Source organism: Mustela erminea, chromosome 6 (genome assembly GCF_009829155.1).
Source record: "Mustela erminea isolate mMusErm1 chromosome 6, mMusErm1.Pri, whole genome shotgun sequence".
Taxonomy (NCBI): Eukaryota; Metazoa; Chordata; class Mammalia; order Carnivora; family Mustelidae; genus Mustela; species Mustela erminea.
The window spans coordinates 105,994,977-106,022,326 of record NC_045619.1 but is presented as its reverse complement, the minus strand read 5'-3'; the positions used below and the strand labels follow the sequence as shown (position 1 = coordinate 106,022,326).

Genomic DNA, 27,350 nt, shown 5'->3' with positions numbered 1-27,350 from the left:
CCCCATACCTTATAAAGCATGTCACCTTTCAGAGTCTCAGTCTGCCAGTCTTTTCCTCCTTTAAAGAGAGAGTGATACACAGCCAACCCTGGTCCTTTCTTCCTTTGATGTCTCTCTCCCTTTCTCTCCTCCGCCTCCTCCCTTCAATCCAAATCTCAAGGTATTATCCTCTTTCCCTCCCCATCTCTTGGCAACAAATTTCTCTCCTTCTTCTGTAACTTTTATTTATTAAAAAACCTCTACACCCAATGCGGGGCTCGAACTCATGACCCCGAGATCAAGACCTGTGTGCTCTCTCTACTGAGCCAGCCAGGCAGCGTGGCAGCAAATTTTTTTTAAAAAACAAATTTCTTGAAAGAGGACTCTCCTACTAACACAGCTTCCGCTCCCTCACCACCCTACAGTGGGGTCCTGGCCCACCTGTGCCTGCCTCAACCCTGCTACTGCTTCCCAAGTCTGTGGCCTGTCCCGTGTTCTCCTTTCTTCTTCCCAGGGACTATTTCTTGCTCCCTGAAACTCCCTTCTCCCAGGCTTCCAGAGCCCCAGGACGTCCTGGATTATCTTACTGCCCTTTAATGGCCTTAATGTCTCTTACATTGGCCCCAAGTCTTTCCTGACCCTTCATCTGTCTCTTTTGTCCATTCCCCAGCCTCAGCTTCCCCGCCGGGCAGTGGTGCAGAGGAGGAAGGCTCCGATCCGAACACCAGGGCTGAGAGCATCAGCATTTACAAGCACACAGCTCGCGAGCTACTTTATCCTGACAGCTCACCATGCACTCTAATCTCCACGCCAACCTTGTGACACAGGTGAAGGCAGTATCATCCCCCTTCTAATAGACACAGAGACTGAGTCTTGGCTAGGCGAGTAATAGGACCCCTGGCGAGGGGCAGGGCTTGCTCTGAGCCCAGAGATGAGGAATCTGCTGCCCGATGGCCCCAGCCTCGGCTGATCTAGCCCTGTTCTCTCCCCGCAGTCCCTCTCAGACACCCTCCTCCCCCAGTCACCGGTCCAGCAGCTCCCAGTCTTCCCCGCCCCAGCGGTCTCGGAATTCCTTGGTGTTCATGCCGCCGATTCTGTCCAGGTCTGACTTGTAGATGCCGAGCAGTCCAAACCCATTCACCTCCCAGTAACCTGTGGCCAGACAAGAAGCCCCTGTGAGATGAGCCAGGGACCAGGAGGAAGCAAGGAAGGCTGCTGGGCTGTACTCCCAGAGCCTTCTCTGAAAGACAGGGGACGTAGGTGCCTGATGCTGAAAACTGTCTCATGCAAACAAGTCCCTGCCCACACTCAGATTCAGGGTCCTGCCAAAACTGCGGTCCTACAGGAGGGTGACTACAGGCCCTAAAACAGGATCTCGCAATGGCAGCCACTGAAGACACAGCCGAACATGCTTTCCTTGTCTGTTTTCCTCCCAGAAGCAGGCAGCCTGTCTTCCCGTTTCTCTATGTGCAGAGGGCACAGAATCTGGCACAGAGTAGGTATCTGATGACTGAAAGAAGGGAAAATGGGGAGGAAATGCTCATTACTGCTGCTGCTGCGGCTGAGCACAGCCCTCAGGCACCTCTCCGGTGGGCTGTCCAGTGGGCAGGAGGAGCAGGAGGGAGACCGCCATGGTAGACACGGATGTTTCTAGCTCTGGGATAAAGAACCAAGGCCAGAGAGGGCTCCCCTACCCACCCTAGCCCAAGGCAGGGCTCACCCTCAGGCCATTGCGGGGTGGCTCCGCAATGCAGCCTCATCACTATGGGGGCGAAGGCCATCTTGCCCTCCACACAGTGCTTCCGGATGGTATCGATGACTCCGGCTGGGAAGTGGATATGGAGGTCACAGAGGAAGATGATGCTGTGCGGGTCCTGAAGACAGATGGGGGAGGCTCAGCAGAGCCCACAGACCAGGGCTGAGGGTCAGGCCACTCCTGAGGACAATCCTCAGGCTCCTTCCCACTCAAATGCTGGACAAACTTCCACCAAACTGTTGGGCAGACTGCCACGTACTGGGCACCAAGTACACAGTTTTCAGAGTCAGAGAATGAATTCTGACACCTCCCCTTCCTCCTTTCTGGACCCCAAGGCCTCCGGACAAATGCTCCACTGTCAGTTGCTCAGTCTCGCCCACCACCCGCCCTGCAGCAGAACAGAGAGGACCTCCCGTGTCCTCATTCCTTCCTCTCTGAGGGGCTGACTGCCTCACACATCCCAGATGTCTCCATCTCTTAACCAGTCTGTAACCGTGTCTCCCAGGCCCCTCCCAGGATATTACCTTCACCAGGTCTATGCCAGCCTGAAGCCCAGCTGAGCGCTCGAAGTTTCCACTCAGCTTCATATACTGGTAGCTGCAGGGAGAGGAGAGGAAAGAGGGGCAGAGTATGAGGCTCGGCGGCAGTGGTCCCCGGAGGACACCAGTGCGCCCGGAGGAAGAGGATGTGGCTCCTAGGGTGGGATCATACCCAGGTGAATCATCTGGAGAAAGCCAGACACTGGGACTCAGGAAAGCCAGCTGGGACTTCAGGCTCTGCCCAGCACCCAGCAGTCTTGGGACTCTAGAAAGCGGGTGGTTCAGGCTGGGCTCCAGCGGGGGAGCCCCCTCACCTTCGCAGCTTGGACCTCTTTAGGGCCATCTCGACGTCCATGTCCTCACTGCTATAGTCAGTGATGATGATATTGAAGTGTGGGTCACCGGTGGCCTGAAACAGCTTTTCCATGTCTCTGATGAACTGCTGCACCCAGCGCGCCTGGTTCTTTACTACCACAGTGGGCAAAAGGGAGAAAGAGGCGGTAACACCGAGAACGGCAGCCCCACTGCCAGCTCCTGCACGAGTCAGGGCCCCAGTGGACCTCCGCCACTACAGACCCATCGGCAATGCAGCAGGGAGGTGGGGGCGGAGGCAGAGGGGGAGCTGACCCGTGAACGGGGCCTCTGCACCCTGCCTCCCACAGAGCCTCCAGGCAGAGTCCTATGGGAAGTCCTGGGACAGGGGCTCGTCCTCAGCTCTCTCGTAGTAACCGGACTGTGCTCTCACACTCAGACCCCGTCATCTGCCCGTCCTAGTAGCACCCTTGCTCTCCTTTCTGTTCCCTGCTCCCCTTTCCCACTACAGATACCAGCTAAGCCACTCTATGTCTTGTTCCCAGAGCAGCTGCAAGCCCCGGTACAATGACGTGGCCATGATCGCACCCCACCCTGAAATCTGGAGCAACAGGGAGCACCTGGCCTGCTAGTCAGCATCTTTGCCAACCACAACACTCAGCCATGTGACCTCAGGTCCTCGACTGTCAAGTGGCCTCTCCCACAGGTTCTTGTAAGATCACACCAGTGAGCAGACACCTGGGTGCTCACGGTGAATTTTAGGATCCCCTCTCTGCTGATAATGGCCGGGCTCAGCTTGAGGCTCACCAGGCACAACGAAGTGGACCACGGCTCGGTGATTCCAGGAGAAGCCCTGGGGCCAACACAGTTTGGGCTCCGGGGCCCGGACACTCAAGACATGTCTCCGGCGGTTGTTTGAGCCCCAAACCAGGCCCTGCAGGTTCCGGGCCTCGACCTCTTCCCCACCAGCTGGATCGATGCCCTGCCAGCCTCGTGTAGACACATACTCGGAGAGCCGCACTGGGCGCTGGCCTTGTTCCAGCAGCTCAAGCTCCAGGAGGTAGCGACCCCCGCGTAGCTGGTCCTGGCGCTTCTCCACATTCACGATGCGCTGTAGCTGGTACTTTCTGTGGCAGAAAGGGTGGGCAGCTTGAGTAACTCTTTCCCCACTGTCAGGGGTAACATGGTAAGCAGAAGCCTGTGAGGTCAGATGTCAGGGGACCCTGTTTTTTGTTCTAGTATTGCCATTAGCTAAGATGCAGGGGCACCTGGCTGGATCAATCAGTAGAGCACATGACTTTTGATTTCAGGGTTGTGAGTTCAAGACCCACGTTGGGTACAGAGTTTAGTTTTAAAAAAATAATAGAAAATAATTAATCAATTAAGATGCTTCCACCAGATGTTTAATTGCTACTGTTCACTGCCTCATCTTTAAAAACGCACCCATTGGGGCACCTGGGTGGCTCAGTGGGTTAAAGCCTCTGCCTTTAGCTCAGGTTGTGATCTCAGGGTCCTGGGATCGAGCCCCTCATTGGGCTCTCTGCTCAGCCAGAAGGCTGCTTCCCCCTCTCTCTCTCTGCCTGCCTCTCTGTCTACTTGTGATCTCTGTCAAATTAAAAAAAAAAAATGCACCCATTGACCTGGGACGATCTCTAAAGATCATTATAACTCTAAGATCCTAAATATATAAGGTGAATGTTTCCTTCAGAAACTGACCCTCATCAATAAAGTACTCTGCTCATTTACAGTCCATAACGTAGGATGGGTTATTAGAAAACTACTGACTGGGGCACCTGGGTGGCTCAGTGGGTTAAGCTGCTGCCTTCGGCTCAGGTCGTGATCTCAGGGTCCTAGGATCGAGTCCCGCATCGGGCTCTCTGCTCAGCAGGGAGCCTGCTTCCTCTTCTCTCTCTCTCTGCCTGCCTCTATGCCTACTTGTGATCTCTCTCTGTCAAATAAATAAATAAAATCTTTAAAAATTAAAAAAAAAAAAGAAAGAAAGAAAACTACTGACTGGTTAGCTCAGTATCATTAATCCACTAGGGAAATGCAAATCAAAACCGCCATGTGATACCATTTCGCACCCATCAGGATGGCTATTTTCAAGAAAGGAAAACAACTAGCACTGACACAAGAAATTAACACAGCTGTTGGGAATGTAGAACCATGCAGCTGATTTGGAAAAGAGATCCGCAGTTTCTCAAAATGTTAAACACAGAGTTTTATGACTCAGCAATTCTACTCCTAGGTATACCCCCAAGAGAGCTAAAAACCTGTTCATGCAAAACAATTACACACGACTGTTCAGAGCACCATTGTGTTCCTAACAGCCCAAAGTGGCAGCAACCTGGATGTCAACCAACAATATGCGGAATATTACGCAGCAGTACCAAGGAACGAAGCGCTCAATACCTTCTGCAACCAGAAGCCTTGAAAAAGTTTTGCTAAGTGAAAGAAGCTAGAGACAAAAGGTCACATATTCCATTTACCTGAAATTTAACTCCATTTGCATGAAATGATTTTTACAGGTCAATCTATAGCGGGAGAAAGTCAGGTAGTGGTTGCTACAGCCCGAGAGAAGGGAGAAATGGAAGTAATGCTAACACGTGCAGGAGTCCTTTTGAAAAGTGATGAAAACATCTGGAATCAGATAGTGGTGACGGTTGCACAATATTATGAATGGGCCTAAAAACCACCAAACTGTACACTCTAAAGCCGTACACTCTAATATGGGGCGTTAAATGTTACGCGAATCGTGTCTCAATTATAACAATGTTGATTGGTTAAGCAAATGAATGCAAAACCAAGGAAGTCAGGCCCTGCTTTCCGCTCTCTCACTCCCTTCTGGCCCACACCTAGGGTCTTACTCTCTTAGACTCAGTTTTGTCTGTTTTATCTCTTTGCTACTAGCTCCTTCCCTGAGAAAGGGGACCCCATCTTCCCAGTGCTCAACACATGTCCTAGGCCAGGTACCAAGGGATGTGAGAACCTTGCCCAAGGCTAGACAAAGACCTGACAGGTAGAGCTCATTCTCAGGAACAAGGGGTCCCAGGTGTGTGATCATCCAGGGAGCCTGTAGCCGGGGAACAGGCGACTACCCCCAGGTTCCTGCCTCCCAGGCTAGACGGCTGCTGTGCCCCAGCCCCAGTCCCAGAAAAGCCCTTTACCTTACCCCCGGCTCCTCTGGTTGAGCTTCTTCAAGAAGACCCGTGTGACCTCGAGAGCCTCCTGCTCCGGAAGCAGCAGGTTGCCAGACGTGTTACAGTTCAGATCGATCCAGTCGGTCCGCAGGGCTTGGAAGTCAAGGTTCCGAGCACTGAAGGTCTGGTCCCAGTTTACCACTGGATCAAACACGGGCACGTACTCGAACACCTCACTCATCTCCTCTTCCTCTTCTTCCCCCTCTTCTTCTCCTTCCACCTGTCCTTCCTGGCCTGCAGCAACCACGACGTCTTCCTTGCCATGCCAACCCCTCCTAGGGGCTAGGGGCTCCATCCTGTCTCCCCTCCTCTGCTCTGCGATGTATGTCTCAACTTGATTCAGCCACTGGGACTGCCCTAGAGTTTTCCTGGGACTGTCACTAGTGGGCCTGGGCCCCTTGACAGGAGGCAGTTTCCCTGCCAGATGTCCTGGGAGCCACTTTTGAGAGTAAGATGGATCCTGGCTGGGCTCAGGGCTGGGTCTTCGCTCCCTCTTTTCTGGCTGCTGGACTAGGACATCGCTAGTCCTTGCAGGGAAGGGAGCTGTGGAGTTCTGCTTAGAAAAGGGTGCCAGCAGACCCTCCCGGGGCTGAGCCAGGAGTTTCCGGAGGTGGTAGTCAGTGACATCCTGCCCAGGAGGAAAGGTAGGCACTTGTCTTCCCTCTGGCATCCTGGCATCCTGAACATTGGAGGCAAGGGTCTCTTCTGGCGCTTCTCCATACTGGGATTCTTCTAGAAGGCTTTCCTCAAAGCCTGTTGTTAATAATAACAACCATTGCTCACATCAGAGTTCCTAGCCTTTCCCAAACAAGATATACAAGAAGCAGTTGATCCTATGAATGAGACACTGAGTGTCAGATGGGGATTGCACCTGGGCTCCGCCACTGGCTTACTGGGGGACCGTGGGCAAGTTACCCACCTCCACCAATCCCAGTTTCTTCCTCTGCATAAAGGGAATAATCATGCATCTTCCATAGGGCTGTTGTGAAGATGGAGTGATATAAAATACCCAAAGTGCCTAGCAGGTGCCTGGCACACGGGACCCAACAAATGGCTCCCGGCATGCCCTAATCCCTCCAGAAGGGAGGCCACAGGACGACAGTGTTTCTCTGCAGCATAACTTCCCCAGTGACACGCCAGCGAGAGCAATCCCTCCAGCACTCCAAGTAATCTCCTCTGGGGCTCTAATTCTCCTCCAGCTGACCGCAGCATGCTGTTAAAAACAGTATCACTTTCCACATGTGCGTGGGATGGAGAAGGAAGGAGTGCCACTCTCTACTCCTTTGGGTGTAGGGGAGGGGCTATGTGGGTCAGATTTTAAGCTCGTCAGGGACAGGGCTGGCCTGGTCTGAACTTCCTCTAGAAACAGACCATGCTCATCCCTCCCTGCCTGACCTAGAAGCCTCAGCGGTCACACTGTACCTGGCTGCTCTGGCCCCTGCTTCTCTGGCTGGTCAATCTTGATGTACTCCTGGAAGCTGAACCTGCAGAAGGAAGGGAGAGGCAGACTGGCACCCAGCGCCCCGCAGGCTGCCGTGTGAGGCTCTGCAGGGAGCGTCAACAAAAGCATGGAGTCATGCCCCACACTGGAGGGCAAGAGTGTGTGTGCGTCTGTGAGTGTGTGGCATGCCTGGGAAGGGCCAAGACTCCTCAGGCTAGAAGGGCATTTGTGGCCCCTCTAGTCCAGGCAGCTCTCCTGGCTCCTGGAGAGCCCCTCTGTAAGGCCATTCTCTTGCTCACCTATCCTGGTAGTACGAGTTTTCCTGGTAGAAGCATTTATTATGGGTCTCCATGTGGCTCAGACGGGTATAGTCATTGGGGTAAACGAAGGACAGATGCACCTGGAGGCAGAGAAAGTAGCAGGAATGAGAGGGTGGGATCTCAGTAAGAAATCAGCCAGCAGGGTTAAGCCTGAGCCTCACCAGGACCACACAGGGCTCTAAGGGCCCTAACCTTGGTGAGGGGAAAAGGGCTGCTTTGAGCTCCAGAAGAAAACATTTGTTCCACAGACCAGGATTTCCTTCTACTCTTCAGGGCTCCTCTCCCGGGCTCTCTGGACAAAATGCAACCCAACACAAGCTTCCCAGTGCACACGCCCCTCCCCTCCCATCCTAGCTCCTTCTGCCTAGTCGTAGCCAGTACCATTCTCTCCTCCTCCTGCCAACTCACCCTCTCCTGCTGCCTCGGGACCTTTACTGCAACCTTCCAGGGCCCTGGAACAACCTCCTTCTGTTACCCACCCCACTGCTTCCTGCCCTCCTTACAGCTTCAGGCAATGCCACCAACCAAATTCCAAGTTAGAGCCCATCCATTCTCTGACCCAGAGGATGAGTCCTGGTCACCTCTTCCAGCCTCGAGCACCCAAATCATTTCTACATCTGAATGTATAGTGTGCCTTCTGCCTCTGCTGTTTCCACCCGGGCTATAGGTTCTCTAGAACTAAGCTTCGCTCCATAGTTTACCTCCCTCGGTGCCTCATCAATGAGTTTAAGAACTGCTGGCTGATCATCCAGTAGGACAGACACAGGTAGGACGGGGTTGTGTGGCCCAAGCAGCCGAGAGCATAGGAAGCCTCAGGCCGACCCACTTCCCATCATCCTCAACACCGTGGCAGAGCTGGAGCTGGAGGCCTTCCTAAGGCCAACCATTCATTCTTGCAGTTTATAGGGTGGTCCACCGGGCCATGGACAACTTGGAATACAAGTTCACCCAGCCCATGGACCTGTGAGGCCATCCTGTCTGCTGCTATGTGGCCTGGGGAGGAGGAAGAGTCAGGGCCAGCACCTCTCTTTCTTAGCCCCAGGCCGCAAGCCCTCTTGACTCTGCCCCCACTGCCCAGCCTCAAGACTTACAAAGCGGAGTCCCTGGTAGCGCTGCAGGGGGAGCCCATCCACCAGGTAGCTGGGTTTGTAGGGACAATCGGGCAGGACGTGGCGGAGATGAGTCTTGGGGATCAGAGGCACTGAGGACAGTAATGGAAGAGGCATGAGGGTAGGGACAGGAATCTGGAACAGGGTGGCTTCAAGGCACAAAGCCTCTTGGCTGCGGGGGAGTAGGGGGGCAGGGGCTGCAGGCCTCTGCTCTGAACAGGCACTTTTTTGTAATTCACTCATGGCAGCCATGGGCAGAGGCCAAGTTCATCAGCTGAGGTTGCCAAACTAAGGCTGGCACCACTCTTCTGGGCCAGGTGCGTTCAAGGAGCCTTGGAGGCCAAGGATTCGGACGCAATCCCTGGTTCATGGCATGGGATTGCTGTACAGGGCTAGCCTCAGGAAAGGTTCAGAAACATCCAAGAGGCCACCGAGTCTCATCCTATTGCAGGGCCAAGAACTGAACTTCCTCCCAGTTGTGAGGGTTGCAGGGGGGCTGGGGAGGTTTTCTCAGCTTTTAAAATGTAAATGCTCCCAACAATTTATGACTCCAACACCTTGGTGGGAACACACTTCTCTCATTGGATTAGAAGAGTTGGGGTCCACTAGAAAACTATGATATATGTGATTGTGAAGGGACACGCAGGGGATTTCTGGGCTCTAGTTCTACTTTCTGTCCTGGGAGGTGGTTACATAATGTTTAATGTGTAATGATTTGTGTAACTGTAAAGTTGTGCATATATATTTTTGTACTTTTCTGTATGCATATTATATTTTACACTCTTAAGGGAAAACAAAGATTCTCTGACTTTGGGATACCGTGGTAGAAGTGACAAATCTGCAGAGTCTCCTCTACTAATACCCATGGGCCTGAGTGTGTGGTCCCCAGACCTGGTGAGAAGTGTGTGGTCAAGGTCTTACCTCGATAGAGGGTGTCCCGAGGGTCAGGCCGCAGCATGTCTGCAAGGGGCACCTCCTCTCTGGGAAGAGAGTCTCGGGAGCCTACATGGCTGGCTGCTGTCTGAGGGATATGGCCCACATCATCCATCCTTAGGACTGTCTCATCTGGGCTCAGGGAGGAAAGAACAGAGGCAGCTGTGAGTCCTGGAGTAAACCTAGAACCCAGACTACTGCCCACCAGAGCCCAGGCTTCTGTATCCAACCGCCCCCCAACTCCAGGGACAGTATGAGGTGTGTGTGACCCCTCTTCCCTCTAGCCCTGCCCCCTCACAAGTTGGGAGTTTGGCTGCTGATCTCCCCTAGACCCACTCTACCAGCCCCATGGCTACCACACACCAGAGCTTTGTGTAAACTGGGAAAAGACACCTCTTCCTCAAAAGTGTTACTGCTTTCTGCCGGAAATCTGTCATTGTAAGTCTGCTTCCTTTGTCTCACAAACATGTATAGAGAACTTACAAAATAACCAGCCAGGCACTGTTCTAAGCATCTTATAAATATCAAGTCATTTCACCTCCATAAGCACCATATGCCTTAGGTACTTATTAAGTTTTCCTACTTTACCAGATAAGAATTTCGGCAACGAGAACCTAAGTTACTTGTCAAAGATCACAAAACTGGTTGGGGGCAAAACTGAATCTGGACTCTCAGAATCAAGACTCTCTGAGAATCTTGGAATCTCAGCCTCCAGGTTATGCCATGTCTCAGACAGACGAGCCAGCAAAGGTGGACCACTGCAGGGCACTCCCTCGCATTCTCTGCAGCCCTGTTCCTCCTCAACGACCCCCCATCCGGAACCCCCACTCACCCCTATGCCCCTGACCAGTATTCTCCCCTCCAAGTGGGACAGGCCTCCACCGTCTCCCAACCACCCCGGCACAGGCTGCTCCCCGCCATCTGGATTCATGTCTTCAGCTCCAGGTGGAGCTCTCCCTCAATACCCCGGGCCGGTCACCTCTGGCTCATCTTACTGGTTTCTTCCCTGAATTTTACTATGGGCCTCTTTCTTCTCATTTCACATTGCATCTGCGGACTCCAGCTCTGCCTTCTTCTTCTTGTACCAACTCAGCAGCTCACGATCTGCCCCTTCTGCCTTGACCTCGTGGCCTCTAGCTTTGTTCACCACCAACCTCCTCCCACCTGTGTGGCCCACGCCACACCGCCCCTGTCCAGTGAACCCATACTTTCCTGGCCTTCTTGTCTCTCACACACTTCCCACTGCCTTCCCAGTCTCTTCCCAGCATTCCTTGGCTTTCCCTTCCTCCCTTGGGGTTAGGGCCCTGCCTGCTCTTCCTATACCTGGGCCCACATGGCCCAACCTGCCTGGTGGTGATTTCTCAGTGGGGCCTGCAAATGCATAGGAAGTCATAAGCAATACATAGTACAACTGAAGAGTTCATTTACTACACATCTAAAGCAGCTAGAAAGTTTCTTCATGGCTGGTCATGGCTTTGCAAAGAACCACGGGACCCTCAACTGGGAAACAGAAAACTGGCCTCACTCAGAGGTTTTTCATCTGGAGTGAGCCTCGTGGTCTCTGGAGGCCCCTGAAATTGTACACGAAATATTGTGTGTGCATGGACAAGTGCATTTTTTCGGGGGTGAGGTCTCAGCGAGCTTCCAAAGTGGTCACTAACCCTTGAAAGTTAAGGATCTCTGACTTAGGGTCCCTTTAAGTTCTATTCCTTGTTCTGGACCCCCTTTCCACCTACGTTTCAAGCACCTTGAGCTTTAGCCTCCACCCCTCCCTTGACCAAACACCCCCAGCAGACTGAGCCCCACCTGCTGGCACCTGCTCACCTCTGTCTCCAGGGGAGGGTCAGAGTCTACTCACTTGTGAAGAGGGAGAGAGAAGCGGAGTCAATAATGGTGAACTTGGCTCCAGGGTCATTCCGTCGCCACTGGAAGAGGAGAGAGGGTAGATGCGGGTTGGAGAGAGCTAGATTTATTTATTTATTTATTTTTGATTTTTTAATATTTTATTCATTTATTTGACAGAGAGAGATCACAAGTAGGCAGAGAGGCAGGCGGGGCGGGGGGAGAAGCAGGCTCCCCGCCGAGCAGAGAGCCCAACGTGGGGCTTGATCCCAGGACCCTGAGATCATGACCTGAGCCGAAGGCAGAGGCTTTAACCCACTGAGCCACCCGGGTGCCCCGGAGAGAGCTGGATTTAGAAAAGGGTTCAAGGGACAAGGGGTGAGGAGTGGTTCTGAGCTGAGCTGGGGGGCAGGAAAAATGGAGCTCTCACCGCAACTTCCACATGATCTGTGCCCTCATCGTTCTGTTTGTGCAGAACCTCAAAGTAGTACCTCTGGGAGGCCGCCAGGCTGGCAAGAGAGAGCAGACACAGAAGGCTATCTTCTTGGGTCCTGCAGTCACCCCAATAACCCACTCTTCTGCCAGGCCACACCAGCTCCCACCTTGCTCCTGCCACCCCCAGACCCCCTTGACCTTTTCTCTCTGCTCCCGGCATTCCAGGAGCTTTGGTTTTAATGCTGGCCTGGAGTCCCCACTACTTCTTCTTACTCACAGCATGACCTTAGTTTTCTCTTCTGTAAGGTGGCGGTAATAACAGTATACACTTCACAGAGAAATCAGGATAATCGAAGGATATACAGATCTTCCTCAACTTACGATGGGCCTATGTTCTGATAGACTCATCGTAAACTGAGGATATTATTAGTCAAAATGCATTTAATACACCTCCCGAACATGATCGCTTAGCCTGGCCCACCTTAAACGTGCTCAGAACACTTGGCATTAGCCTGCAGCTGGGCAAGACCATCTGACACAAATCCTAATTATAACGAAGTGCTGAATACCCCATGTCAGTTACTGAATGAAAATGGACAAACAGCATGGTGGCATGCATATAGAATGGTTGTAAGTATATCGGTTGTGGACCCTGTGCTCAATCAATCACATAGCTGACTGGGAAGTGAGGCTCACGGCCACTGCCCGGCATCACAAGAGACTATTGTATCCCTTACCACAGGCCTGAAAAAAGCTCCAAATTCAAAATCTGAAGTACAGTTTCCACTGAATGCATATCACTTCTGCACCACTGTCAAGTTGAAACACCGTAAGTTGAACTATTACAAGTCTGGCCATCCGTAATAATAATGCTTAGAGTTGTTACTATGTGCCAGGCACTGTTCTAAGTGCTTTACGCATACCAACTCACTTAATTCTTGTTCATAGAGGAGAACACTGAGGCACAGAAATCTTGGGTCATTTGCCCCAAAATCACTGGGGTAGTAGGTGGTGGAGCTGGGATTTGGATGTCCGTGTCCACAGGGTCAGCTGCCAGGCGGAGTTACCAGTAAAGTGCTCAGCACGGAGACTGGCTCCCGGCAAGCGCTCTTCACAAGCTACACTGTCTTACTGCTACTGATCTCAAGGCTACCACCATCAAGCCGACGCATGTTCTTGCGTGTGTGTGTGCCGGCCACCAGGTGGCACTCTGAAGTTAGGCTAAGTTCCCCTTCCAGCATGTTAAAGCAATTCCAGCAGCTACGGGCTGGAAAGGCCTGGTCTCCCTCCAGTGTCCCAAGGGATCACAACGGTGAGGAACTTTCCGCAGCACAGGCAGAGAGCCAGTGTACAGGCTGTACCCCTGGGGGCATCTCCAGAGATGGAGCAAATGGGAAGGGCAAAGACTAGAAGAGACCTATTTTGTTTTCTAGTCCTGAGTGTCACTAAATAGCTGTGTGACCTTCACCCAGTCACACCCTCTCTGAGTCTCAGTTTTCCCATCTGTGAAATGGGGAAGGATGGGCCAGATGGTTTCTAAGTCAAAGACTTCATTTATCAGAACGCATGGGGTGCCCAGGCACACTGCACCTCTGGGATAAGGAAGGCTGGAGAGCAGGGAGGGTACGAATGGCTTCCCTGACTCTGATCTGGCCTCAGCACTTGAGGTACGTTGGTTTTTTTCTGTCGCTCACAAGAACATCACGAGACTCCCAACTCACCTCACTGGCTTAGAAATTTGGCTCCGAAATTTCCCAAACTCTCCAGGGGCGGTCCACTCTTTTCCAGTCTAGAGGTGCGGGAGAGCGAGAAGAGTCGGAAGGAGGAAGATGGACAAATATGAAGGAAGGGAGGTGGGGAGTGCAGAGACAGGAAGGAATGGGGAGGAGACATGTGGGAGCAAAGAAGAGCAAGATGAGAAAGAAAACAGGAGAGGTGAGGGGAGTGACAGGTGACCAAGGCAAGAAGCACCTGTGCTCTTCCTACTCAGGCCCCATGGCATGCATACTTGGGACCATGCTAAGGACACTGGAACCCAAAAAGCGGATGTGGCCCAGTTCCCGCCCAGAGATGAATCTTCCTGAGGTCTTTCTGTGGCCTCAGACTAACTCCTCACTCCTCCCCAGTTTACACTCTTTCTATCCTTTTGTAAAATGGGGCATGTTGAGAGGGAGGATGCTTCTTTTTTACACCTTTCCCTGGCTGTCACGCCAGAGTGACGAAGGGTAATGAGGGTTTCCTGATGTGGGCAGGTGCCTCTTCCATGTCCTGGCTCCCGGGCTGGGCGGACCCTACCTTGCCCACACTGGCCAGCAGCTGAAGGCCTGACACCTGGTCGTCCCGGCTGAGCCAGAACTCAGCGTTGTCATCTGCAGCAATGGCAAACTGGATCTTTCCTGGGCAGTGGGGGAGAGAGTTTGCAGATGAGAGCAAGAAGGGCATTAGCATGCAGGACTGAAGGCCTGTTTTATGTCTTAGCAATTACATTCTCTTCAGGGGCCTTGGTGCTGTGGCTTCCCTCTCTGTAAAGTTGGGGGGCAGTCCTCAACCTAGGAGACACCGCGAAGATGGGGAAGACTCACAGGGAGACACAAGCTAGTGCCAGACTCTGTAAACCAGAATGAAAGCGGGAGCTGGTGGCGGTACTGGATGAGACCTCGCCATGACGAAATTTCTCCTCTCCCCAGTGATGGACTAACAGGGTCCAGGGAGCCTAGTGTGGACTTACTTCTTGGCTACAGGCTTATGTTCTCTGGGTATCGTAAAGAACCTGGAGCAGGAAGCAGGAGGATGGGACTTTGGGGCTGGCCTCACCATCGGTGAAGGGGTGCAGGTAGCCAAAGATGCGGAGGCCATAGTTGGTCCATTTTGGGGACACAGCCAGCTTCCTCACGGTGGTGCGAATCTATGCCAAGAAAGGGGAGGGAAACCATTACTCAGAAGAGGGAATAAGAAACTGAAGAAAATGGTCCATTCAGGGCTGGTGAGAAGACCGGGGAGGGGGAGGGAGACAGAAGGGACTAGGGCATGACTTGGTGAGTGGCGTGTAGGCAAGATTTCCACTCCCACTTGCTTCTTTGTCCATGTGACCTTGTACAGTGTACAACCAGCCAGACTGTATGTGGTGGTTCTGGCTAACCTGTATCATGAGCCACAATGAGAGCCTAAAGCTGAAATGATGCAGAAGATGGCAGAGAACTCAAAGGAATCCTTGGGAAGAGAGCAATAGTAATAATCATAGGCAGAAGAAGAAAGGACCTAAGATATAAAAGAAAGAAAATAAACTAGGAAAGAAGCCAGGACAGATGAAGAATAGAGTAGACTGAGGGAGATGAGAGACAGGAGTGGGACAAGAGACAGAAAAGAGGCGCGCCCAGCAAACACTCACATGGGGGTACAGTGGGAAGTGGAGGTTCCTCCTGAGCTGCTGAATGGAACTGCCACACCAGTCCTCAAACACATGCAGGTTGGCGCGGCCCCGGAACTGTGCGGGGCAGAGAAGCAAGCAGGTGAGTGTGCGCGCCCGGAACCGGGTCGGCCCCATGCTGCCCCGCAGCTGGAGGAGGCCGGGTGGAGAGGCGACACCCAGGTCCCTGCAGCCCCAGCCCTGGCGTTCCTTTAGTCACTGAAGGTTCACTTCAGTCCCATCCCAGCCTCACACCCACAGCCTTTCTCCAACCTCATCCCCATTGCCGGCCCTGAGGCCTGGGTGTTTTCGGCCATACTTTGTGTGTGTGCGCATGCGCGCTGGCGCACGCACGCACGCACGCTGCACTGGCTCTTTCCATGCAGGAAGGGGGCTGGTGTAGATTCTCCAGGCAAAGGGGAGTAATAGCCATAAGAGAAAGGCAAAGATGAGAGAAGTGCAAGGAGGGCCCGGCTGGGGTTTCAGCTAAGACTTGCTCTCCTCCCCTCCCCTTCTGCCTAACAGTAAGCTCCACAGCTGTCTGCTGGTGAAACCTTATCTACCCAGTAGTCTTCACGCTTCTGGCTTCCCTTGTGGGGAAGCAGCTGGGAAAGCGCTGCAGGAGGTCTTTGGGGGGCCCATCCGGCAGGGGCAGGACCACCTCGGACTGCTCCCTTAGAAGCTGGAAGCCTCTCTCTCTTGCTCTCGCTCTCCTGCCTCTCCTGGCATTAACTACTGAGGTGCCTGGGACTTGGGCCCTGGGAAGGTAGTAGCAAAGGATGTATGCACTCTCTTCCCTGGCTGTGTCATCCGTGGGGCAGAGACCCAGCTTAGAGGCCAGCAGCAGAGGGCCCCCTTCACAAGACAGGGCCTTACAGCCAGCGCTGTGAGGGGGTGGGAGTGCTGGGAATTTGAGAGGGGAGGGGAAGCCTGGGGATCCTGTCCCAATTTATCCTGACAAAGAGTTTCAGATTACCCCATCTCAGCAATTTTCTCCTCCCCCTCCCCCAGAGCTTAATCTCCAGGTTGTGGGAGGTGGGGCCTCAATTACTCTATACAAACAGGCCCTGCCCTTCCCTCCCCACTGTGGGCCATCAGATATCAAAATCTGAGCTGCCCAGAGGAAAACAGAGGAGGGACACCCAGACTGGAAGCCCAGATAAAAGGAAGTGGCACAAGGTCTTTAGCAAGAGATCTGGAGGAACGGATGGTGGGGGGAGAAATCTTGCACACCAAGGCCAAAGATCTGAGGTGCGGCCTCAGAGGAAACAGGACCCCACAGCTGGATCCAGAAAGGAAGCAGGAGAGCCTGTCACTCCCTGTCCCTTCAGCAGCCTGGCACTTCCTGGGCACACTGGCCTGGTCAAAGCTGAGCATGTGGGGCCTTGGGAAGCAGCCATCACACCGGGGAATATAAGTTGGGGGCTGGGATGGGTGGGAGAGAGAATGTGGGCTGAGTAGGTGGGAGGCGGGCTGAGGCTTCTTGGAAGGAAAGAATGGGGACATTGTGCTACTTCTGGGGAAATTCTTTAAGTCCAGTTTACAAGACTCAGTTGTCTCCTACAAATGTCCTCCTCTCAGCCCCTCCCTGGGAGACTTTCAGGGCAGTGTGCTCAGATCCACAGCAAACTGCGGAAGGAGGGCATTCCACCAGAGAAATCTGTTGTGTTCAGCCAGAAGGCCAGAGGACACAGGGGGTTTGGGCAGGGGAAGGAGGAAGGAGCTGGGCTGGCTGCCTCCCACCTCCCACTCAGGTCCTTGCTTGCTATAGCAAGGGTAGCCTGGGATGCTCCAGGGAAGGGAAGGCAGGGAAAGTGGGGGTGAAGGAAGAGGACTAGCCCTCTCCTCCGAGACCTAGGCCCTCACTCGGCATCATGGCAGCCCTCAGACCATGCTTCATCCACTCTCAGGCTGTAGGTGGGGTTCTCTGCAGGACTAGTGGCCACGGTCTTCCTCCCCAGGCCCGGAATGGCAACCCCGATCAAGACTTGCATCTCTCCAAGGTTTGGAGATTTTGTACGCGGCAGGGATGAGGGACTCTCAGCTCACTAGCACCACCCTTTGCCCACTCCCTTCATGCTCCAGCTGGGGCTGAGACCCAGGGAAGGACACTTGGTTGCTCCCATCACCAGGGTATGTCCACAGCCAGTGATGGATTTGGAACTTTCATTTGTAAGTAGTAGAGAAAATATTTGTTGGAACCCTCTCATTTTAGAGGTGAGATTATTGAGGACCAGACAGGTAAACTTGACTTCCTCCAAACACACAGCAATTAACCCTAGGGAAGTGGGGAGGGTGTATGGGAATACGGATGCAGGAGGATAACGTCAGCCTGGTGGGTCCTCAGACGGGAATGTCCACTGTATTCCATTGCCACCACACTGCCTCTGCCTGGCCTCACTGGGCTTGCCAGACCTGCAGCAGAGCCTCCTCACTGGAAGGAACCTTCTCTGCCTCCACTGATTCTTTACACTGCCTGCAAGATTGTCTTTCTAAAGCATAGACCTGATTATGTCACTCTGCGGCTTCAAACCTCAGACGACTCCCAAGAGGCTTCAGAACAAAACCTTACCCTGGTAGGTGAGGTCTTTTCGACTGACCTATCTTCCCAGCCTCACCTCCGGCCACTCCCTGTCACACACCTGCATGCCTCCCACACCCATCTCCTTGCCTTCCTCAAGCTCCACCTCTCCAAGTCTTTACAAACACTCCTTCCCAGTGGGAGGGCCTTTTCCTTTCTCCCCTGCCTCCCAAACCGTGGCTCATCCTTCTCTGACTCCCTCCCCAGAGTTAACGGCTTCCCTCCTCTGTGTTCCCAGAACATCTTAATTATTTGAACGAACACATGCTTGCGGAAGCTAAGCTCGGAACCCTATGTTCCTTCATTTATTTGCTAAGCACCGAATGTCTGCTTTGGACCAGTTCAAGATGAAAAGAGCTGTGGTCCTCCAAGGAGAGAGACGTGTTAACAATTGGTATCCCCTGCGCCAGGGGCTACTGCCGGGGAGTCGGGGGGCACCTGGCATGAAGGCAGGAGCAAGTCACCTCTGTCCCCAGGGGAGGCAGGAGCTGAGAATGGATACTTGAGAGTGGATAAATAAAATGTGGTACGGCCATACAATGGAAGAGTACTCAGCCAGAAAAAGAAATGAATTGCTGGTACAGGCAACTGCATGGACAAGCATGGAAAACGTCATGCTAAGTGAAAGAAACCAGACACAAATGGTCACATTGTCCATTTATATGAAATGTCCCGAACAGGCAACCTAGAGAGACAGAAAGCAGACTACTGGGTGCCCTGGCTGGCTCAGTCGGTAGGTCATGTGATTCCTGACCTCAGGGTCATGAGTTTAAGCCCCATGTTTGGCCTGGAGCCTACTTAAAAATAATAATAATAAGGGCCAAAAAAAAAAAAAAGCATACCTTAAAAAGAAAAAAGGAAGTAGATTATTGCTTGTGTAGGTCTCGTGGGATGGGGTGGTGAGGGCTGATGGCTAATGGGTATGGAGTTTCTTTCTGTGGTAATGAAAGTGCTCTAAATTAACAGTCATGGATGCATAACTCTATGAATCTAGTAAAAGCTACGGAATTACACACCTTCAATGGATGACTTATATGGTATTTAATTTACATGCCAATAAAATTGTTACCAAAAAAAAAAGTAAGCCTGAGAAGATGATTCTGGGTCTCAGCCCTTTCCTCAAGAGACCCTAGCTTACAAAGCTAGCGTGGCATGACCCAGGGAAACGCTAACTTGCTTCGATCTTATTTTGGAGTCACCAAATTTCTTTCTTGTAACTATTTTGGTTTTTCCAGATGGAACACCCTGGGCATCAGACAGTGTTTTTGGTCAATGGATGTAAATAATAAATTGGCACTGAGGTCTGTAGTCATCAGTGGGGTTTGTGAACTAGAGTCAGGATTTGGGGTGCTATGAATTAAGTTTCTGAGGGCAGTTACCCCATGAAGCCCAGCCCCACAGCCATCCACTCTGGCAGTCTCTCTGACACAGCAAAGAGAATGCTGATGGCTGCTTTGCTTTCCAGGGTGACTTCTGGCCCCAGAGACCCTGCACTGCTGGGTAAAGACTGGGTCAGGGAGAAAAAGAAGAGACAGCTGTCAGCTTTCTTATCCTCTGTCTTTGCTCACCTTCAGAGCACAGCAGTGTCCTAGTGAGGCCACCTGGAGTAAGTGAACAAGTTAACCCCTCTCTGAGCCATTACCTGCAGAAGAGGGATAACAGTACCACCTGATGCTCCTTGACAGCTAGATGTTCAATAAATGACATTTATCATTAACCTGCTGAAATGGTCTGTCAAAAGGGCAGGAGACAGGTAAGGAGATGGGAACGGAAAGGCTCCCGCGGTGGGGGCAGGGACCATCATGCAGCTCTGTGGGGCAGACGTTATTCAGCCTTTCCAAGGGGCCTTGTTTTCTTTCTTGGGGAAGTAAGATGATTGGGTCAGTGATTCCCTAAAGACCCATGAAGTTTGTAATGAGGACTTTGTAAGGTACTTTTTTTTTTGTAAAAGCTACTTTTTAAAATAATTTCTTTTAGAAGAATGTATGCTTTTTTTTTAAGGTTTTATTTATTTACTTCACACAGAGAGAGATCACAAGTAGGCAGAGAGGCAGGCAGAGGGAGAAAGGAGAAAGCAGGCTCCCCGCTGAGCAGAGAGCCCCATGAGGGGCTTGATCCCAGGACCCTGAGACCATGACCTGAGCCGAAGGCAGAGGCTTAACCCACTGAGCCACCCAGGTGCGCCCTGTATACTTTTTTTTTTTTTAAAGATTTTATTTATTTATTTGACAGAGAACACAAGTAGGCAGAGAGGCAGGCAGAGAGCGAGGAGGAAGCAAGCTCCCTGCTAAGCAGAGAGCCCGATGCGGGACTCGATCCCAGGACCCTGAGATCATGACCTGAGCCGAAGGCAGCGGCTTAACCCACTGAGCCACCCAGGCGCCCTCCCTGTATACTTTTTTAAAAAAGATTTTATTTATTTATTTGACAGAGAGCAGAGCGAGAGCAGGAACACAAGCCGGGGAAGTGGGAGAGGGAGAAGCAGGCTTCCCGCTGAGCAGGGAGCCTGATTCCGGGCTCAATCCCAGGACCCTGGGATCACAACCTGAGCTAAAGGCAGATGATTAATGACAGAACCACCCAAATGCCCCAAAAGCTACTTTTTAAAAAAGGATTTTATTTATTTGAGAGAAAGCACGAGAGAGCATGGGCTGGGGGAGGGGCAGAGGGAACAGGAGAAGCAGGCTTTGCGCTGAACAGGACCCTGGGATTGTGACCTGAGCCCTGAGCAGAAAGCAGACGCTTAACCAACTGAGCCACCCTGGTACCCTGGTAAAGCTACTTTTAATATAAAAGAAAAAAGTAAGTAGAAATCAGTCATTTATCACCAAAAGGCCATACAAACTTATTTAAAAATCAACTATTTCTTTTAAAAAGTTCATCCTAAAAAAGAAAGTTAATCCTATTTTAATCACTGTTTACTATTTGTTCACTGTTTTAATTTCATATATATCTCTATCCTTGATTGGCCAAAAAAAGTGGGGGGAATAATGATTAATTAATGCAGACTGTTATGCAGTCATAATCTTTTGAAATAATTGGGCTATTAAGAAAAATGATCGGGGCGCCTGGGTGGCTCAGTGGGTTAAGCCGCTGCCTTCGGCTCAGGTCATGATCTCAGGGTCCTGGGATCGAGTCCCACATCGGGTTCTCTGCTCCGCGGGGAGCCTGCTTCCTCCTCTCTCTCTCTCTGCCTACTTGTGATCTCTCTGTGTCAAATGAATAAATAAAAAATCTTAAAAAAAAAAAAAAAAAGAAAAAGAAAAATGATCTGGGGTGCCTGGGTGGCTCAGTCAGTTGAACACTGGACTCTTGATTTTGGCTCAGGTCATGGTCTTGGGGTTGTGGGTTTAGGTCCTATGCCTTGCTCAGCATAGAGTCTGCTTGGGATTCTCTCCCTCTGCCCCTTCCCCCCTGCCCTCGTCTCTCTAAAATAAGTAAGTAAAATCTTAAACACACACACACACACACACACACACACACACACACACACACACACCAAAACAGAAAGGAAAATGATTCCAATTATCCTCAAAGAATTCAAGGCTAGATCATCATTGGACCAATGGTCTTTAAGGTAACCTCTTTCAAAACACTCCAGGTGGGGTGGGGCATAATCACCTGATGACGTCACCTAGCACAGGTGTGCCAGTGTTGTAATCTGTCTCTCTCTCGAGGCTTTAAACAGAGGGGCAGTTTCACGGCATGGATAACCTAACACCATATTTGGCACGATACTGCCTCCTCTTCTCCTACCCCACAGCAAAAAGGTAGATTGGAAATAAAATCACACTGGCTGAAGAGCTCAACCTGTGATAGGTAAGGATAAAGACTGGGCTTCCCAATACCACCCAGCCAAGAAAAGTAATACATGTCCACAGATTTTGGGACTAACAGGCATTGGTTTACGGGCAGGATGTAAAATATGAAGCCCATAAACTTCTCACCCCCAAAGCACCATGCTACTTACAGAGTCTCGGCATAAGCATTTACTCAAGGAAATCTGGAGATGTCAATTAACTGCTCTACCCCTCAGTTTATTTACCGAAAGAAAAAGAATCCTTCAGATCCTATAAAAGTGGAAGGTATCGTAGCAACTCTTATTCACACATTAAACCACTTCCTATAAAATTTTTCTAAAGCAGCATTTCCTAGAGTATGTTCCTTAAAACACTAGTTTCATAGAATATTAAGAGATAGTTCACGGGATTAAAAAGGCAGAAGACCTATAGCTTTGGTACCTGGGGAGCTAAACAAAGTTAAACAGCTTACTGTAGAACTTCTCAGAACCTTTCCTATGTGAATGTGTATTTCTACGAACTGGATGTAATATAAAGGTGTTTAAGCCTTCTTTGACAACGGACTCCTTTCTTCCTGGAATGCCTTATGAGGCTTACTAGTCCAAGAAAGACAGTTCGGTAAGCCTACCTTTAAGAATGATGTTGGGGGTACCTGGGTGGCTCAGTGGGTTAAGCCTCTGCCTTTGGCTCAGGTCATGATCTCAGGGTCCTGGGATCGAGTCCTGCATCGGACTCTCTGCTTGGCAGGGAGCCTGCTTTCTCCTCTCTCTCTCTCTGCCTGTCTCTGTGCCTGCTTGTGATTTCTGTCTGTCAAATAAATAAATAAAATCTTAAAAAAAAAAAAGAATGATGTTGATGACAGGGCGCCTGGGTGGCTCAGTGGGTTAAGGCCTCTGCTTTCGGCTCAGGTCATGATCCCAGGGTCCTGGGATCAAGCCCCACATCGGGCCCTCTGCTCAGCACGGAGCCTGCTTCCCCCCCACCCCCGCCCCGCCTGTCTCTCTGCCTACTTGTGATCTCTCTCTGTCAAATAAATAAATAAAATCTTTAAAAAAAAAAAATGATGTGGATGTAAAAGTCAGTCACGTAGCTTTCCTGAGTCCTGTTTTTTCTCAGTTATAAAATGAGAACAATGACCACTACCTTATGGGTCATAAAACTGATAAGGGATGAGATGAAAAAAACAGCACACAAAAGGCTTGGAGCAAATGCTCTCCTCTAAAGAAAGAAAACTGAATGAGCCTGAAGCCCTTTTTTATTTTTTCAAATTAGGTGAAAAAAATTTTCAGGGGGCATGGGCGGGGGAGTAGAGAGAGAGAGAAAGAGCGAGTGCCCGCAGTGGTGGGGGATGTGGAGGAGAAGACGGGCAGAAGGAGAGAGAGAAAATCTTAAGCAGGCTCCAGCTCCAGTGCAGAGCCCAGCCTCGGTGATGGTGATCTGAAACCCTGAAATGATGACATGAGCCAAAATCAGGAGTCAGACACTGGACTGATTAGCCACCCAGGTGCCCCAGGTGAGAATTTTTAATAATAACCACCAGACCAAAATTGTCTATGGTCTCTGGAATTACCTGTGAAAACTGTATTTTGACTGTCTCCAAGAACATGAACAGTGGAGAACCCCTTACCTCTGAGAGCCAGGGGACAGGCTTATTCCACTTCAGGTAGCTGCTATTACCACTCCCACCTCGCTCCAAGTCTTGGTCCTGGCAGAAGAGTGAAGAATGAACTTCGTGGGAACATTAGGATTGGGGGCCCCTTGAAAGTGCCTGTGGGGAGGCAGAGGGACGGGAGATACAGTCCCTGCCTCCAGGAAACTTATCAATATAAGGGACACTCCCATTTATTATTCACCCTGTATCCCTCGGAAAGACACCCCCTTACAGTTTCATTAATGCATACTCTCCTAGGGTTCTTTTACTTTCTTGAATTTTCTGTCTTCCCATATGGAAAAAAAAAATTTTTTTTTCTTCCTTTTCTCTCGTGGTTTTTTGTTTTTTTTTTTTAAATAATTTCCAATTTCTAATTTGATGAGTCTTCTGAGAACAGGAACTTGCCTCAGTCTTCCTCTACATCCCTCCAGGACTCTGCCCAGGTCTGTCACTCATTTGTCTAACAAGTGGAAGCCCCCTGGGGACATGCCAGCCCCTCCCTACCCACCGTGTAGGTTCATGGGTTCAGTCTGGTTCTGGCCCAGCCTTGGAGATCCACATCTGTTATAGGCTCAGAGGCTCAATCTTAGGGTTCCAGACTGAATTAGACCACAATTACCCTAATTCCCACCCAGAGATCCTCCTGCCTCCATAGGGACCACTGACCACTGAAACACTATAGAAAAAATGCTCCATTACAAATCTGTCCTCCAGCCATTTGCAACTATATATGATGTCTATCTCCTCATCTCTGACTCTTAGCAGTAAGCATCTGGGATCATCACTAAGGCATCAGGCTAGGCCTCAGGCCAGCAAGAGGCAGGATGTGTGGTTCTACCTTAAGCCCTCTGCTACTATTGGAGACAAAGGCCACATGCCTGGAGCAGTTAATTCTGGGCCTCTTGAGCTGCTTGAGGAAGGCTTTGAGGAGGACAGGATGGACATCTCTACTCCTCCAGCTAATGAGATCCTATGATGCCGGAGTACAATTCCAGGAATTCTCTCCTTGACCTCTCTTACCACAGAAAAGTAGAGGAATGCCCTTAAGGCTATAAGGTCATGGACAGCTGAGGACCCATGCTAATACACTAGTAGGGAAAATGGGCTGGCCCCACCACATACCTGGGGGCCCAGCCTCGGGGGATGATAAAACTGGAGATTTGGATCCACCGCTGGAATGTTCCTGCTGGCCAGAGCCTTGGCCAGTTCTCTCCAGCTGCCATATCCTACAGAAGGGAACGAACAGAGAAATAAGGTCAACAGAACATGAAGACCTCACAGGTCTGCAAGGTTTGGGGGGAATCAAAGAGGTAAGCTCCTTCCCTTCTGCCACTCCTCACACCTCTTCCTACAGTGGGCATGAAGTTGGGGGAAGGTCGAAAGATAGTTAAAACTTGACCAAGGTCAGTAGCCCAGAGGGAAAGGAAATGAGCTCCTAGCACATTAAAATTTGCTGTCTTCCATAATCAGAGAAGGAGCCAGGCCAGGTGAAAATGGGAGCACCATCCGTTTGCCCATGGAGGGTGCCCCGCACTACAGGCTGACCCTTTCTCAACTGCCTTTTGAGGCCTATTTCTCCTGAAAGCTGCGGTGGGGAAATGGGCATTGAAGACAGTGGAACTAAGTTTGCTCCCTTGCCAGCTCAGTCCCCTTCCTCCGAGCCCAGGGAGACAGCAGGATTGCCTTGCTGGCAGGGAATGGGACATTGTTGGGGTGCCGGCAGAGTCACGAAGCAAAGCACTGTGTGGGTCAGAGCCCCCCACGCCTCAAGGGGGCCACTTGGCCATGACTGTCAGACTGAGCATGTGAAACCAAACCACTGCTGGTCAATGGACCCATATCACAGAGTTATCAGGAACTCGTAAAGTCTTTCAAGATCATCTGGTCCTCTTTTCAGATGAGGGAAATGGGACCCCAGCTGGCCAAATGATTTCTTTTGGCTCATGTAACAAACAGTGACAAGGCTGAGACTGGCACCCAAGTATCCAGATCCCCCACTGGGCTACTACTCTGTCTCCAACAGCTCCATCAAAATGCTCCCAGTGTGGTGGGTGCCGCACAGAAGAGGTTAGACTCATGCTCACAGAGAGCATGACCCAGAACAGAAGTGTTGAGAAACCCTATGTGAGCCCAGTCGAGACACAGCCAACCAGCCACAGAGGAAAAGAGCACAGTGTATGAACATGAGCCCGCAAGCAGGGGGCCACCACCATTTCGTGTGAGTGTTTATGTAATTGACTCCAGGAGGGGGACTGTGGTGAGGAGGTCGGGGATGCTTTTCTTCCGGTTCTGTTTGGTGGGGCCCTTTAATGCTTACTTAGCATCTCACAGGAATTATCTCCTCTGAGCCTTATAAGGCTCTTGTGAGAGAGGCACCTGGGTGGCTAAGTTGGTTAAGCATCTGACTCTTGATTTCGGCTCAGTTCATGATCTCAGGGTCATGAGATCCAGCCCTGTGTCAGGGTCCACGCTCAGCACATAGTCTGCTTGAGTCTGCTTCCCTCTCTCCCTCTCCTTCTGCTCCTCCCTTGCGTGTGCTTGTGTGCATTTGTGCCCCCGCCCCGTAAAATAAACAGATAGCTAGATAAACAGATAAATGAATGGATGAATGAATGAATCTTATGAGATAACCCAGGTCTGATTACCCCCATTTTGCAGATGGGGAAAGAGCAGACAGACTTTAAAGTCACAGAGGGAGTTGTTTAGAAGCCAGGATCAGAACAGAGAGCCTCTCTGTCTCTTAAGCCAGCGTTTTCTCATTCTGCCTACATTTTTTCCTGTGGGCACTTTTTGGCACAAACTTTCAAGAGTCCCAGGGGCAGAGGCCTCAGCTGGGGATCTATGCCTCTCTGGGCTTCTGCACAGACCTTAAACCTCTGCTCATGTTATGTTTATGGGGACTTTTGCGGGTTTATCCCTCTGCCATCAAGGTCTCTCCTGTTTCCATGGCTGGCCAGCCAGCAGGCAGGGACAGGTCAGACTAGTTCAGGGCGGAGGGGAATGTCCTGGGGAAGCAGGACTCTGGAGCCAGTGAGTGAAGTGAGGATATGGGAGGGAGGAAGAGAAAGAAAGCTCCCAGACCTACACCCTGCATTTCTGGATGAACTCAGGAGAAAGCAGTTTGTTCACCTGTTAACTCCAACTCAGACACATCTTATTTAAGAGCCCCCGCCCTTCCCAAGTCCAAGAAGCGCTGGCTAGTGGTTGGGGAGCTTAGGTGCTGGGTGATGAATGAGTCACACGGTGGGGAGGGGTGGGCAGGCCCTGCCTTGCTTCTGCCTCTGAATGATCAAGTTATCTCTTCCTTGACTTTGCTCTTATAACTAAAAGCCATCTACTTCTAGACAAAATTGTGGGGAAATAATAAAACACTACTTCCCCTTTCGGTGGGAGTTACAGTATGTCTCAGATGCACATTCTTTCTCATAGACTAGTTTTCAGCTCCAGAAAAATCCTTTGACTCTTGGAAGTCACACCAAAGGTGAGTCAACCCGAGGTCAATGAACTATCACTGGCATTTGCTGGGAATTGATGAAGACTCTCCTTTTTTTTTTTTTAATTTTATTTATTTGAGAGAGAGAGATCCCAAGTAGGCAGGAAAGCAGGCAGAGAAGAGGGGAAGTAGGAAGCAGGCCTCCTGCTGAGCAGAGAGCCAGATGTGGGGCTCAATCCCAGGACCCTGGGATCATGACCTAAACTGAAAGCAGAGGCTTAACCCACTGAGCCACCCAGGCGCCCCGCCCTCTCTTTTTTTTTTTTTTAACTTTATTTATATGATGAAGACTCCTTGACCAAATTATAGACAGGCTCTTCTGAGCCCTCCTTCTGAGTAAGACTGTTCTTGGGCCCTGTGCTTAGCTGGTCCAGCCCCATGCTGAGGAAGAATCCTATTAGGTCTTTCTAAGACAAATCTCCCCCACCTCTGATACGTGATCAATTCCTCATCTTCCCACCCTTGATATATAAGTCCTCGGCCAACCTCTGACAAGAATCCTATTAAGCCAGTTCAGCAAGAATCCCCCCCACCCCAATGTCTCCTCTTGGTA

General features: G+C 51.1%; 1 protein-coding gene across 3 annotated transcripts in view; it reads right to left on the bottom strand.

Moving 5' to 3' along the window:
- Positions 1-27,350, bottom strand: part of B4GALNT3 (beta-1,4-N-acetyl-galactosaminyltransferase 3) — a 91,627-nt gene that overhangs the window by 2,444 nt on the left and 61,833 nt on the right. Inside the window, exons 2-19 of one of the 3 annotated variants that reach the window (XM_032349177.1) lie at positions 24,427-24,530; positions 23,281-23,358; positions 15,255-15,350; positions 14,681-14,771; positions 14,162-14,262; positions 13,588-13,655; positions 11,862-11,940; positions 11,448-11,514; positions 9,578-9,721; positions 8,639-8,748; positions 7,527-7,627; positions 7,209-7,270; positions 5,759-6,539; positions 3,394-3,713; positions 2,589-2,742; positions 2,260-2,332; positions 1,700-1,853; positions 1,005-1,131 (exon numbers count right to left, since the gene is read on the bottom strand). In XM_032349177.1, the coding sequence (XP_032205068.1) occupies positions 1,005-1,131; positions 1,700-1,853; positions 2,260-2,332; positions 2,589-2,742; positions 3,394-3,713; positions 5,759-6,539; positions 7,209-7,270; positions 7,527-7,627; positions 8,639-8,748; positions 9,578-9,721; positions 11,448-11,514; positions 11,862-11,940; positions 13,588-13,655; positions 14,162-14,262; positions 14,681-14,771; positions 15,255-15,350; positions 23,281-23,358; positions 24,427-24,530 (2,710 nt within the window). The other 2 variants (XM_032349179.1, XM_032349178.1) reach the window with 2 other exon arrangements.